The sequence below is a fragment of the Conger conger genome, chromosome 8 (assembly GCF_963514075.1).
Source record: "Conger conger chromosome 8, fConCon1.1, whole genome shotgun sequence".
Taxonomy (NCBI): Eukaryota; Metazoa; Chordata; class Actinopteri; order Anguilliformes; family Congridae; genus Conger; species Conger conger.
Genome location: NC_083767.1, coordinates 10,557,875 through 10,574,158, shown reverse-complemented (window position 1 = coordinate 10,574,158; position 16,284 = coordinate 10,557,875). Strand labels below are relative to the sequence as shown.

The window sequence follows — 16,284 nt, the reverse complement described above, 5'->3', positions numbered from 1 at the left end:
CAAGAATTCGCTCAGATGTAGCATACACAGCTGACGTACTTCAGTGGAAGTAGTTCCATGAAAACAAGCAGAAATTCAGCTCTGTGGATCTTCTGCTGAAACATACCTTAAGTTCATTGTTGGGTAACATGCCCTTTAAGATTGACTTATTTTGTATTTTGGCAGTGGGCCTGCAGCAGACAGCTGTGGGGAGCGGGGTTTAACCTGCTCTGAGGAATATCAGCAGGCCGATGCTCTTAATACTGCTTTAGAAGGAGGCGCATGGTAATCCCGATTACTAAACCTTCCAAAAAGCCCCTGCACACCCATTGTCGAAAGGCTGACACAGCTGTCAGTAACTACAAATAGAAAACTTGTGAGAAGAAAAACTGTAGAGCATAAAAAGCTATGAAGTTGAACTTGAAAAATGCTTCATATGTAATTTATACTTTATCCAAAAGCACACAGACATGGAAGCAGGTGGACTGAGGTAAATATGACTCTGGGAAACTAGGGAGCCTGGAGTGTGTTTGCAGGAAGCCTGCATTAGATACTCTGAGGGCTCAATCGAGGTGTGTTGGTTTGGCTGGAGTAGGAAGCCTGGTCAACATGGAACCCAAGTACCAGAGTGTGGTCTACCTGGAACCCATGAAACAGATTGTGGTCTACCTGGAACCTATGAAACAGAGTATGGTCTTCTGGAACCCATGAAACAGAGTATGGTCTCCTGGAACCCATGAAACAGAGTATGGTCTACCTGGAACCCATGAAACAGAGTATGGTCTCCTTTCTGATATCCCTATCCTTGTCTAACCCCCCCCCAAAAAATAAAAATAAAATAAAATAAAAAATAAAAAATAAATAAAATTACTTCTGATGACAACTATGTTTAGAACAGCATTTCCTGTGTATTTTGCTAGTTTCTGGATGTGATGCTCTGACTTATGGTAGAACCTATGCACTTGTAAGTCGCTTTGGATTAAAAGCGTCTGCCAAATGACTAAAATGTAAAAATGTAAATGGAACCCATGAAACATTATAGTAGTTCAGCCTGGGTTTAACCCAGTAGTCCAGCTTCTGTAGCCTATAACATGGAGGCAGCGCATGTAGTGCAGTGCCTACGTGACAGGTATTGTATGTGTAGTATTTTGAAGTTATCTCTGGTGTTTGAAGTGATTTTGTGGGAAAATTGGAAAATGTAGTGACTGTATTTTCATAAGCAGTCAGAAAAGATGCTTGGGGAGAGTTTGGCAGGGACCGTATGGCAGGCAGGGCATCTTGGCTTCACCAGGGACAGACAGGCTGATATCATGGGGGGAGGGGAAGTGGGAGGGGGGAGGTACATGCTCAAATCTGTCTGTCCTGTTTGCATTAACTAGACAGTTGGGTAGAGAGCAGACAGGAGCACAACAGAAAGAAATCTGTCAGCAGATATATTTGTGTGATCACAAATACATATGTGAGTAGAATGTGCTTAAGAGAACATTCTACATGTAATGCTGATCTAATCACGACTGGTAATTGAAAGCAACCTAGAACACTAGGTGACACTGACATTAGAATTTTGAAAAAACATTGCAAAATATTTACTCTTCAAAGGGATTAACTATTAACTATATTCACTAATAAATAAATCCAGTATCACCAGTTCAATATTTTCATATATCCATATACTCTATATCCATCTGTATAAGAATGGCTACCAGTTATTGTTTTTGCATTATAGAGTGAATTTATAATACAGAATTGACTTACTGTTGCATGTGGTCCTATTTGACTGTTGTTACGGGTGACATATCTGATCTGGGGTAAAGAGGCACACATTGTACAGCGGATCAGTGGACCGCCAGAGTACTGTGAATAATAGCATCATTAACTCTGCAGTGTTGACCCAGTCCTTTTCACATCTGAATATTCATCAGAGAGCCATGGAAAGCCAGAGGAATGTGGTCAATGTTCAACCGCCAAACTACCAAGTGGTTTTCTGCATGCTGTGCTAATATGGCCTTCAAAGACCTGTCCAGAGGAACACAGTGAAAAGTAATGTATGGTTTACAAGGTTTTTTTGTGTGTTTCTGTAAATATTCCTCCAGCCGCAGGTTAAATTCACAGTTTTAAATCAGTAACAATAAGAAAGAACACAGTACTGCAAAAAGTCTTAGTTTAGTCTTGTAATGAGAGTTAAAATCTTTTTTTTTTCTCTTGAGAAGAAAATATTAACTTTTTTAAACTTACTCTTCAACAATCTCTACTCATTGGCAACATTTTTGTCATATTTTGAAAATAAGTAATAGAAATAAGATTTTATGTCTAATATATGACTAAATCTCATATTAGTTGAGATTGACTTGTTTTTTTTGTACATTTGCCTGTCACTGATGGGGAGAGATGATGGCTTCAGTATGAGTGGAGGCTTAAAGAGAAGCCATTTCCCAATGCTACTCTTTCCATCTTTAATGACTCAACCAGACCAGAAAGTCAAGCTCATTAGCAAAAATGGCCCTCTTCATTTAAAATATCAGTGGGAAGAAAACAACATTATTTGGAATGGTAATGAGTATTGGGTTTGGGTTTCAGACAATAAAGAAACTGTAGTCAGTGACATCAGTAATGATGAACCCAGGGTGATAAATTATGTGAATTATTTTAATTACGTATATCATAAATGATAGCAACATGGTTGTGTATTTTCCTATTTCTGAAAAGCAGTGATTATTTTTCTTCTATTCCATCCTCGTAGAATAATACGCTTTCAACTCCAAAGGTTGTGCTGAATACAGAAGGGCATTTGCATCAGGTGTTTTTCTGTTCACTCTTAAAATGATTTCAAGGTCTACCAGTTGAGCCTCGCGCTTGTGAACAGAATTTAAAGCACAGTCATTCATATGTAGCTTTTCTTGGAATGTGGCCAATGTCAGATTTAGTAGAAATAGTAAAATATTGTACTTGTACTTAATCAAAGATGGTGTAGTGGAAGAAGATAATGTGTGGGCAATACCCACCGCTCACAAGAACTGACCATTTATCTCTTCTGCAGATCAGAGGAGGTACTTTTCATTTGCAGGGAGATTCTATGGTTGGTTAGAAAATTCTAGGCTGTGAACCAATCAAAAGTCATCAAACTGGAGCAGGCCTCCTAAGACCTCTATGTTTAATTGGTTGCTCATTGCTATGACAATGAAGAGTATAACTGACAACGTCTCTTGAACCACCTTTGAAGGCTTCTCAGATCAATCATAGTATGTCACTCACAAAGACATCAGGATTAACCCACCACAAAGAGGCACAGGATATACAGTAATGGTGAGATTTTAGGTGGCTTGGGCATTATTATTGTATCTCATCTGAATGCAGGAAACATCTTTGGTCAGTTACTTTCTATTTCTTAAAAACACATTTTAGTCATCATTATGACATTCATAATCCTTTATATGGGTACAATACAGTTCTATTGACTGACGAGTTGAATTTGTCAAAAATATACACTGAAAAATATGTCTGTCTTACCAAGCGTTTTAGCCATATTGCTTTCCTCTAAAGTAGGACATATCAGCTTGTCATTGGCAAATCTTGAAATGAGTCAAACTGTCTCACCTCATTGGCAATATCTTTTTACTTATCTAGCCAAAAAGTTATAGAAATCCGATTAAAATAAGTTGAAATATAAGACTAAAATACTTGTCAAGATTGATCTATCTTTGGTTTTACTTTATCCATCAGAACACATAGGCCAAAAGCTCCTGGCATCCCCCCCCAGCCAGACTCCACTAGTCCTACAGCCTGCACCAAAGCGGTAAAATCATCTTATACAACCAGGGTCAAGGTGCAGATGTAATCTCAATCTTGATTAAGCTGTCATGAGTGATTTAATGATATGCCACTCAATACCAGTGCAGAATGAATTGGTCACCACCGTGAGAATATTTATCGCTACTCTAGACTCTGCGTGGTAACCCCTTGCAATCAGCATTCATGAGGTGCGAGGGGATGCAATACGTTAGCCTTGACAATTATCCCTTTGGGTAATAGGGCAGGCCAGACTCCCCAATGACTCAAGCGCTAACTGCTACATGTGTAATATGTATGTATGTTGTCAATTACATATGCTGCACTGCTTTTAAGTATTTTAAGTATTGCATTGTAAACCGATTGGTGCCTGCTCTTCAGAGTGAAATTTGCTATTCATTACCAATGTCCCCAGAAGAAGAGCAGGTGACCCCAGTCTCGTAGCTCCACAAACTGGGGGCGCACTCAGGCACAGTGAGTTACTGCTCTTCCGTGGTTTTAATAACGCAGCCGTCATTCTGTTAACCCCTCCAGACAGATGATATGACCCACCTCAATTACAGGACGCCACGGCCATTCGTAGGTTTAGTCTAGAAGCTGAACCACTGAGGGACAATGCTGACTGCTCTCCTGCAAAGGGTGTGCATAGTTTCCTTTTAAGGAAACCATGGAAACCAGTGCATTGTTTCCATTTTAAAAAGGTGGTCTACTGTAGCCAAAATAAAATGTTTTGTTCACCAGTTATTCTTTTATATATTCATTTGTGTAACTATAAAATTCACATATCATCATTTTCACAAGCTAGTCATTATCATAATTACCATAAAAATTTTACTCTCCATTTCTTAATTTGTTTAGTGCTTAAAGCCACACAGTGAGACTGTCAATTCTGCCCTTCTTCACAGTCTCTGACTCATCTCAATGCTAATCCACTAAAAAAGAAAATTAATCTGGAAGATTCTGCCATCTGCTGAAGACAAATGTTTTATTTATACTGTATAAAGATTTTATGGGCGAGTGGTATTCCAGGGAGCCACATTGTGGCCTAAGGGGAAAGCTAAGCGGCTAAGGGTGTTTCTTTGGAAACCGCCACCATTAAAGCCAGCAGCTTGCTCCGCCACACGTTTCTTTGCATAACGTCGTGTAGAAAAAAGGAAAAAGCCACAGATTCCATCTTAGCCGAGGTTCTTCCCCGCTGTGTCTTCAGAAACCATCGCTGAGATAACATATCTGCGGCTCAATGTCACTTCACAGCAAATCTACACTATCATCAGGCTATTGACATGTTCATTGACGTGAGTTTGCTTCAAACTGTGGTCACCCAAGCAGGAGCGCTGAAGACCAGCAGCTGAGAAATAAATCACTATCATTCCCTCTCCGTCAGCCCTCGGTGATTTGCGGTTTTACGCATACGCACTGCTGGCTTGTTCAAATTTCATCTGACTACAAACTCTGTGAGAAAATGTGCAACCAGGATAATAGTTATATGTACATTACAGTCCATGCTAATGCCTGATGCACACTTGAATATGGGTTTCCATTCCCAAGGCTAGGTGCAGCACTGGACATTGCACACAAGTTTGCATCTCATGAACCATGACATGACCAATTACACATATTGTGACAATGAAGGATCTACTGTATGATTAAATAAATAAATAAATACCAGGGGGTTTTCACGCATCATGCCTGTAGATGGAAATGAAAGGTACCCTGCTTAAGGCTACCCTGTTTTTAATGCCCAAGAGCTAATATAACAATGACTTGAATAGCAGCATTTTACAATCCAAAGCAGATGACACTGGATGCTGTAACCAGTGCCATGTATGGTAACCATCTTGGTGCTCTGTTCCCTTTCATAGCAGAATGCAATGATGGTGTTTAGGGTGGGAAAGATCAAAGATTTGCAGGAGATGACAATTATTCTGCAGGAACTGAGACTGTGTGGGCGGGAGGAGGGGGCAGGATTCTGCTGTGGCTAAAATGGAAGCAAATTCTGTGTGTGTGCGTGAGCGTGTGTGTGTGTGTGTGTCTGTGTGTGTATCTGTGCGTGCATGTATGTGGTATGTGCATGCACATGTGTGTCTGCATGTGAGAGAGAGAATGAGAGAATGAGAGAGGAGATAGAGAGAGATGATGATGAATAGTAAATAATAATTATGGCATTTCAAATTGTGCTCTACATACAATATTATGCTTAAATATTTCCAGCATTTCTCCACAGCCTCAATTTTAAAATGCATTCAGGATATCAAAATGCATCTAGAAACCAAGCAGCTCTTACAGCGCACATACGAGCAAATACGCCCCCTCCACAAATCAACCCGCAATCAGTTTCCATGGGGTTTCTGATTTGTGATAGCTCCTTTGTTACGATAAGCACAGGCAGAAAAAAAACAAAAGTGGGGAGTTCACATTTCTTCAGCGTCCTCTGACCTGTCAAGACGAGCGTGAGAGAGCATGAACTAAATGAGGGATAACAAAGAGCCTTCTCCTGGAGCATCCACACTGGGCTCTACAGTCCAGACAACCCCACAGCTTCCACTACACTGTGAGAACACACCAGAACGCCGCTTCACAAACGCTGCTAATTGCTAATTAAACCATCATGCACCATCAATTCATTACCCAAGTCGCTATCAGAATCCAGATCCACTGGCTCACACAAAGAAAAATAATTGCACTAGCTTGGTGGATGCAATTAAAATAAATAAATAAAATAAAATAGGAGCGAGCAAGCTCACAATACCTTTTTGTGTCTGCCCCTCGTCCAAGTCTTCCTCCATTCTTGCTTTGCTTTAATCTAGAGCTGCACGGCAAACTCAAGCCTCCGGTGAAATGATTGAAAGCGTTTTTATTGTCTCCCTGGGAGCAGCGACAGCCGTGCTTTGGGGAACACCTCTGACTCCGAGCTCAGTGCACAGACTCGCTCGCTCTCTACTCTGCCTCGAGACCGCCTGTCAAATCTTATTTCATTCAAACGAGCCTTCCGTGAAGATGATCAATGTTTCCCCTCAATACTGTCCATTGTGAGCCGCGGTGGCGCTACTCTGTGAAAGAAATTCCCTCGCTGAATTCTGCTGTCTGCACCGAGACAAGAGGAGAGCAGCCACTCAACGCAGGCAATGCAGGTGTGTGGAGATACGGAGAGAGGCTTGTGGAGGAACAGACGCTCTGCACTGAAAACAGCCCCTCGCACCGAGAACAGATGGGTGGGTGGGTGCATCTGAGAGACGAGCGACCACCGACTCAGGTCCCCCCCTCTTTCCCTCAGAATGGTAAATCCCATAAGCCCCCGGCTGGGCACTGCTGCATTAACGGATTCTCACCAACTGGGGGGGAACGGGGGGGGGGGGGGGGATGCATATATGCATGTATGTATTTACATATTCCAGAATGGATTTTACACATGCGTGTTACGCTACACGTCTGAGGATGTGCAAATATACAAAAGTAACTCTGGTCTTCTTATGATACATTTGTTTTCTTTTAATATGAAATACAATATTTAAGCAGTTACTAATGGTCCATGTGAGATTTGGCCGGTGAAGTCTGCTCACCAAAGACAAATGCATTCCCGGTCCTGTGTTTACAGTGTTACACCCAGTCCGGCTCACCACCCTCCCCAGGCAATTAGCTGTAAAAATTGTGCATACTCTAGGGCAGAAATGAGGCATCAGACACATTTTAATTATGTTTTTCACCTCCGTGAGATGCAACGCACACCAACAGCCGGCAATATTGACAGGTCTGGTCATAACAAAAGGCAGAAATTGAAAACGTGACACCGTTATTTAATGAGTTCTCGGTGAACAGAAGCAGGGAACGGAATGCATCCATCACACCACGCCTGTGTGGGGAACAGTGTCACCGCCACTGTCATACGGAGGTAGAGTGTTTTGAGAGGGAAAATATCACAGGGAGGAGCGATAGTGGCAGTTACTGTGGACTGTCTACATGGAACCAGTGCTGCACAAAGCCTAGCAACAACAGAGGTCCAAGGAAATGGCTGGTTGGATACCTCTTCAGAATCACAGCGTGCCGTTAATGCAAAAGTGAAATTACTGCAGAGCCGATCAAAGACACTCTCATGATGAAAGGACTCACTGAGAGAGAGACAGTCAGTGAGACAGAAAGAGAGAAAGGGAGGGGCGGGGGAGGCAGTTATACAATATACGCTTTGGCAATATTTACAAATGTATTCCATGCCAATAAAGCGTTTTGAATTTGAGACTTAGACAGAGAGGGGAGGGGGTGTGTGTGAGAAAAAGATAGAGAGTGGGAGAGAAAGAGAGAGACAGAGAGTGAGAGAGATGGAGAGAGAGAGGGAGAGAGAAGGAAAGAGAAAATGAGAGAGAGAGGGAGAGAGACAGGGAGAGACAAGGAGAGAGAGATGGAGAGAGAGGGAGAGAGAAGGAGAGAGAGAGGGAGGGAAACAGGGAGAGAGAGGGAGAGATAAGGAAAGAGGGAGAGAGACAGGGAGAGATAAGGAGAGAGAGCAATTTTGGGTGGGATGTTACCATACTGCAAGCAAGCTGCATTAGAAACCCCCCATAAATGTTTCCTTAAAAACATTAAAAACCTCAAATTTGCCTTTTAAAAATACAAAGTTCACTGTTTAAGCAACTGAAACCCAGCATCGTCATCACTTGACATTTTGGTTGGGGTATGTGAGCATGAAATGTGTGTCTCTCTGATTTACGAGACAATGTGAACACAAATCATCAATAATGGAGCTTTACAGTAGAGTAGGTGTTCCTCAGCTATTACTCTTCTGAAATATGTATCTTCAATATGCACAGCCTTCACATGTGTGGTTCCTTTGTGATTACAAGCCCAAAAATACTGAAAACAAAAAATAAAACACAAAATATTTCATTAATTTCCAATTTATGTTTAAAATGCCCTCTGAGGGATGGAATTATGCAAATGCACCCGACGTTGTACTCAGCTGCACATACAGAAACAAAAATGAAATCCCAGCCAGAAATGTTCTCCTACTGCTCGAAAATTACAAGAAGGGTTGCCAACTGGATTTAACCAACGTATATGAAATTGAACTAGTTGACAAAGCTAACTTTCTAACTTCAGCCAAAATGAGTGGCTATTATGTGCATGCAACCAAAAGGGAATGTTGATAGCTATTAATATCTTCAGACAGGTAATAATCTTAAAATTGTGTTAGAAAAATTATAATTGCTGTAGCATGCTGTGGAAAATCAGGGGTTCATTCAAGATCTCTGCACAACTGTTAACTGTGCTAATAAAAGAAAGAATTGTGCTGATTTCACAACAAATTTAAGGTGTTCACAGAGACAGGCAGAGGATCGGCTGTCCTCTTCATAACGTCTCCATCCCAGAAGGCATACAATTGCCCCTGAGATTTGAAATGTGATTAAAAATGAATTGACAGTGTTCATGCATTTCATTTACCAAAAATCCAAAGCAGCAAGCACAGATTCACACGAAAGGTTGTATACTTGTTATACAAGGGGACTACAGCATCCAAAGCGACTTCCAGTTGATTTGACTCAGCAGGGGACAATCCTCCCTGGAGCAGTGCAGGGTTAAGGGCCTTGCTGTGCAGATCTTATTGTGGTTGCCCCTGTGAATGGGCACATTTCCCCTGAGAACTGAAACAAACTGAACACCATTGCTTTGATGCTGCACAGCAGTGACCTTTATAATTTTTTTCTGTGTAGTGGTACCATAAAAACGCATTTAAATTTGCACTCATCCCGATTTATAACTAGGGACGTTCTGAAAAATCATTTTTCCATAATTAGGTCATGTGACATGCACAGCCATAGTGATCCTTACTGAACTGGACAAACTCATTAATCATGAAACAGAATCAAAGACCCATCACCTTCACAAAATACTGTCTTAATTTGAGTGCTCTATCTCGATTCATTATGCACAGGTCACCAATAGTGAATAAGCCCACTGAGGCTGGTACATAGTTTTTCCTTATTACAGCAAATATATTGTAGTAATGTATGAATTCATTTACAATTGATATAAATGTGTTTTTATCATCAGATAAAAATGTATGGACCATCAGATGAAAGTTACAGCAAAAATTGATGCTCAGTGGGCATTAAAATAAACATATGCAAGATGGTCCATAAACAAACTAGAGCAGTCTATCCCGAAAATATATATATTTTTAATGATTAGTCATCTGCTGTGTACTCTATGAAATAACAAGCAAGTGCTTACAAGGACATAAGAGAAGATAAAACGTGGCTGTAACTTTCCTCTGAGAATGCACAGAAAGCTTGTGAGGCCATTCCTTTTCATGTATCATTGCCTGATATCTTGGCCTGATGTCAGAGGAAGCCTCTGTGGAGGGTTTTCAAAGAGGCCAGCGCAGTGCTGACGCAGAAACCCCCACACACAGCACAGCACAGCTCAGTGCAGATCCATGCCCCCGGCCAAGCTAACATTAGCTAACGCTGCTCAGCCACGCTCTGACACTGCTGATGAAGATGTCCATGGCTTCAGCTGGGGAATCCTCTCGTGTCCTGCTCGATAGCCTGTGGCCAGTTATGCGTCTTCAGTAGGGTTCACAGATGCCCGGATTCTGACCAGACTGTCTGGTTTCAAATTATTTGCAGTCCAGTTTGGGGTCCTGACTGTCGTAATTCATAGACTGTGACTGATTGGAATTTGACCACTAGTTTGTAATGAATTCCATCTTGCGTTCGCACTGTAAAGGCTGGTTTATACTCCGTCGGGCGACATCGCTGGTCACAGTGAGATTCGGTTTATACTTCATAAATATATTTTAAATTTAATAACGAGCCTCCCCCCCACCCCCCCGCTGTACGTGATTAAGCTTTAAACTGCCCTATGTAGCCTATGTGTGTGCATGATGTCCATATGAATGATAAAATTATAAAGCTGGCGGCCCTAGTCTTTAGAGAGACTCCAGCCAATCCCCCCTCCACTCTTCACAGATGGATATAGGGGAATGTACTTTGTTTAGCCAGTTATCATGTATGTGCAAGGGGGTTCAAAATACTGCCAATAAATACTGAATGGAGACGTGAACATTGTCAATATGAGGCTTGGGTGGATTTTGCTGGAGATACTTCTATCTTTGACGAGAAGCAGTGACGGAATTGAAGCAAAAGAAAGCTTATTACTGGCTACAGGTTGCTTGCATACAAGCAAGCTGGATACCATGGCAACTAACTCCTTTGCCATCAAAATATAGAATGAAAAAAGATCTAATGCAATCCCAGGTGTGTCTCCCTTTTCCTGGGTATTCTGGTAGATTCCATTGATGCAATTGGCTGATATGGCTGATCCAGGATTATCTTATTGGGCAAAAAGAGCTCACATCACCATTCATATGAAGCTCATTCACAGTTAAATGTCAAGGGCTGAGAGGGCAGCAGAATTTCATGACTCATTAGCTACTACCTCTCTGTTCTTCATGATCCCTACACCATTGAGTGAATATTTTCTCTTGGTTATATTGTCTTTAGATCACATTAGTCTGTTCTCCATCTACCTCCACAAGAAGAAACTTGGTTGTACTCCAGTGTTGAAAAACCGCAACCGAACTGCTCGTTGTGCAGCAAGCAGAAAAAGAAAGTGTGAATACTCCTGTCTGGTCTGATGGATCCTGCTCTTTTTCCACAGTGAATACCTGGAAGCCAGCCAGGACTACAGCTGGGTAAATGAGCACTTTAAAATGCAGGAGATTATTCATGGGTTACAGGCCTGCTCTGAAAGCTGAAAGGGGCAGCCCCAGCCAAGCCATTCTACCGTAGTTCAGTGCTGGGGGGTGGTGGGAGGGGGGGTAGCGATTCGGGACCCAGTCAAATGTTTAATTGGGTTCATGTAATATTTAAGGACACGGAACAAAGGCACAGACAGCACTGTCTAAACCTGGGATTAGGCTGTGGTGTGGCGGCTTTCAGACTTTTGAAGTAATTCCCCTGTACGCCTCTCTCTGGCAGCAGTCAATGAGCGAAATCACGGATCAGAATAAAATCCCCATTAATATGTGAGAAGCAAGGAAGAGAGTCCCTGTAAACATGCGAGACTGTTCAGCCCTTTATCCTGCCTGGTGTTTCCTGGAAGCCAGGTGCCAATTTAAAAACTGTGATCTAAAAAATCAGTCTGGCCCACAAAGACGGCTGCAATAATACAAACCCTAAATGTCCTCAGCTATCTATAGGTTCTGCAGCATAGGCTCCCAAGAATAAGAACTATTTAAGGCCTTTCATTACCAATAAATAAATCAGTATATCAGTAACGAAATGTTTAAAAAATGAAAAAACAAGGTTCAATGACCTTTCAAAGCTCCAGAGTGGTCAGAGGTCTCCTTGCTCAGCGGAACACACCAGATTTCCTGTCGCCTGTTTCCCCAACTTCCCCTGCAGGGTAATTCCCTCCACCCCAGGTAAACTGGAGAGCAGTGCCTGAGTTTACCTCCTGCTGGAGGTGTACATGCACGCAGCACACTGCTCTAAGACATCCTCACAAGACCAAGTACAAAATCCATTTCATACAGCTTAACTGCAACTACACACTGAAACACTGTCAGACATGTAACACAGGGAATATCAGTGAGATATTACATTACAATTATTGAGCTGACACTTTTCATCCCACGCGACTTACAGTTGATTAGACTGAGCAGGGGCCAATCCTCCCAGGAACAACGTGGGGTTAAGGGCTTTACTCACTTTGCTCAAGGGCCCAACAGCTGTGCTGATCTTACTGGGCGGCGGCTGGGGCGCACTGGGGCTTGAACCACCAGCCTTCCAGATCCCAGTCAAGCATACATCAAATGACTATTGTTTTTCTCTCTCTCTCGTCCTTGCTTTTGTCTTTTACAACATGGCTGAAATGTAATCGGGGCATCAGGTGTTAGTCAGCTCAATATTATGCTTGTTGCAATAATGTAAACTACACATTTTTCAGCCTTAGAACATCTAGCAAAAGGTAGAATAATAAATAGTGAAATGTCATGCATCAAAACTATTTCCAGCATCAGGTCCTGATATGAGGGGGAAAAGTGAATCACAAAGCACCATCCATACATCGCCCACACGTAGACAACATGATGCATTTTGGGCATAGCTAAGGATAGCTAAAGGACACGAGTGCAGATCATTCAAGAAAATGCACCGCACACTATGGTACTCACTTCCTGTGTATGTAATGCCTCTGGGTAACAACTTCAGCTGTATTCCTCCCCATATTCGGCATTAGGAATGACCTATTGCCTGCATATTGCCTGTGTTTCATCCTTTTTGCCACAGATACAGTCAGAAACCTTAAGTATTTTCTAGCCCCGATGAGTTGGCAGCCCAGCATCTCGAGGTAATTGATTAAACAGAGGAAAATATTATTTCCAACAATTCACAACACTCTTTAAGCAGAGCTGATGACAGTCCCGGGCTCCCTGCTGAGATGTTGAGATTGCTGCTGCCATCCAAGATATGATACATTTTCACTTTGGCATCCAAGTCCTTACAAACAATTAAGATTACAAAATTTCCCAATGTTCCCCTGTATTCAGGGCACATTATTAAAGACATACGGAGGTATAAAGGCTGAACGATTACACACCCACGCAGCAATTCATTTCTTCATGACAGCAAGATAGCTAGGCCTAGATCTAGCAGAGTGAACTCACACTGCTTCCTGAAGATGTATGGAGAGTTTCAGTACTCTGCTACACACAATAAAATGTACTTAAAAGAAGTGGTTTTGCAGGCAACGACTAAAACGGACAAGACTGAATCTTTCTTCATCAACCCTACACCTCTGCGACACGAAATGTGCTATATGGAATACTCTAGATAGCTTTTCTTTTACTACATGCTTTACTGCTTGCTTTCTCAAGACATTGCACTTTGAAGTTGTTTATGTAACATTGGCCTACCCATTTTACCATTCACCATGCTGCTAACCTCTGCTCGTGTGGGGGCGGAAATCTAGGAATGTATTTTCGCAGGACTGTTTCATTGCAGAAGGAACCATATGCTATATTCACGGAAAGAAGAAAAATGTTTCATTTTTGGTTAAATTTTGATTCAGCGCCTTGCTGAGGATTTGATCATATTACAAGCCATATTCCAAATGCATTCATGATATGAATCTCTATCATATGCTCATGAGAATATTTACACACGTTATCACTATCTCGATACAATTATAATTTAATATGCAACAATAACTAGAAATCATTAAGTGAATTACAGTTGTAATACATTAGGTTCTTAACAGCGATGGTTTTCCAGCCTAAGAGGTTGGTGTAATACATCACTGACTGAGAGGTTGCACATCTAACACAAACAGAAACAGGGGCACGGGGAAGGTACGGGGTTGTCAATCTGAGCTCTATGCCAAAAGAAATGAACCACGTGTTGTATAGCCCATGTGCCGATCAAGACTGTGTTTTGATTAGGAGGCGAGAAAATGAGCAAGCTGCCAAGCAAAGTTTGCACAAAGAGGCAAGCATCACAGTAGATTGTCTGTTAGAGAAATGCTAGAGTGACAGTACACAGTGCCAGAAAGGAAAACAAACTGAAGGGCACCCACTCTTTCCTTCCTCAGTATGTGTGTGTGTGTGTGTGTGTGTGTGGGGGGGGGGGGTTATGAACAATGGAGGTTTTGGATGAGGTCATAACCAAATATACAGCTGTCCAAAAAGTTACAATCCCATCATCGGCAATGGTTTGGTGCTCTAGTTTTTGAAGTGCAGTGATGTCTTCCTGCACTTAAGTATTTCTAAATTTAAGTCATTGATGGGCTAAAAAGTCTTCACACCTTCTTCACAAGGCCTAAATTGACTGCTGATTGAGTGTAAGACCCATGCTCTACGGGATCTGTGTGTTTAACATTAATTAAAAGCAATGTGCTAAAGTATCTCTCATGCAATTCAAAAGTAGTAAGCTTCTCGTAAGCTTCTGCAAGCTGTGAAATTAAATTTCAGAAAACAATATACTGGCTGCAAAAATACCTAAATGCTTGCTGTTTGTCATCTAAAGAATGGACAGAGGCACACAGCACAAGAAAATACAAAGAAAGTGAAAACGGAAACATGGAGGGCATAATGATGGAAGCCCTCACCAGGCACTCTTTCAGTCGAATCAAACTGTTGCTTCAAACTAGAGAACCACAGCCTGGAGATACAGGAACATTGAGGATATGTGTTATTTCTAAAAAGGATGAAAGCAAGATTTTGGGGAGAATTACTTTAGCTTTGTATGATGTTTTATGATACTACACTGCTGCTTCAATGGCGACAGATGTTACTGCATCTGCTTTGCAAATCAATGTTTAACCAATTAGGAACAGAACCGGGCATTTGATTCTTACAGAGAGCCAACCTGTGGCTCTTTAAAGAGGTATATTGTCCTTCATGTAACAAAACAGTTTCTCACCCAGACTGTCTTATTTACAGAGGAACTCAGTAGATAAAAAATAATAATAAATAAAAAATTTCTGTCATTGAAAGTGTTCCCTGCTGCCTAATGTTCCCCAGACAGCGGTATTCCAACATAGCCTAAGCAAAAAAGAGCACTCCAAATAAAAGTGAGTGAAATGTTCCTGCAGGGAGTGGTGCTCAGGTAGCCTAACTGGGACATGTAAAACTGAAGTAATTACATGAATTTCAATTTTCACTGTGATTGAGATCTTTTTGTGACATCTTATTTTTTTGTAGGCTAATGATAATATTGGCTTGGCCATTCAAAGTGCAGAGAGGCATGAATAGGCTAATATATCGAAGACTTATGTTTTCTTGAGTTTATAGCCAGTAAATTGGCTGGAAATAATCATCATATCTAACTCTCACTGCCTTGTCAACAGAATTCCGGCATCATTTGTTTGGCTATCTGATTTTAGTCACAATTCAGTCATTTCCCAAGACAGAAAATTGCCATAACGAAAGCAAGCTTGTACAACCTGTTGGAGTACATGGTAAAGTTGTTAATCGAGATTGCAATAACGTTGCAAAATACCATAGCTACTACAGCTCGAAATTCAACAGGTTTGGGAAACTATGTGTATGTGTATCCATTCTTCTTATTTTTGCACTAGTCCGTTTCGGCTGAAATTGGTTCGGCTTTCAGTCTGAAGATGGCTGATAAATAGGCTAATCCTGATCGATACGGTGTTTAGTCATGCAGTTGAATGGCCCGTTCTGTTTAATTGTTGTTTGTTTTCAATGTTTACACGCATGAATTGAAACAATATAATGTGCTACCATGCCACTTTACAGTACCCACAGTTGTCCGATCAAGTAGAATTCATAAAACATGAAAAACCAGATTGTTCCTAATACGTTCTACAACTTTCTTGTAGCCTAACTAAACGATTTGGAGTTAGACTACTCACCCATATTTTTTTATGCTGCAAAGAATGTCACGTCTCCTTGACAACAGTTTGTATTTAGTCCGTTTGAATCCGCTCAGATAGGTTCTAAATGCAAACTCGAAGACGGGGAAAGTCACTCAGCTCAGAAACGGGCGGGTTTCATTCATTCAG

The 16,284-nt window shown here is 41.5% G+C and overlaps 1 protein-coding gene across 2 annotated transcripts in view; it reads right to left on the bottom strand.

Moving 5' to 3' along the window:
- The window catches only part of gpm6aa (glycoprotein M6Aa), a 37,081-nt gene extending 20,797 nt beyond the window's left edge, over window positions 1-16,284 (bottom strand). Inside the window, exon 1 of one of the 2 annotated variants that reach the window (XM_061253102.1) lies at window positions 16,135-16,284. In XM_061253102.1, the coding sequence (XP_061109086.1) occupies window positions 16,135-16,138 (4 nt within the window). In that variant the 5' untranslated portion in view covers window positions 16,139-16,284. Of the gene's footprint in view, window positions 1-6,514; window positions 7,079-16,134 lie in introns of those variants that run through there. The other variant, XM_061253101.1, reaches the window with a different exon arrangement.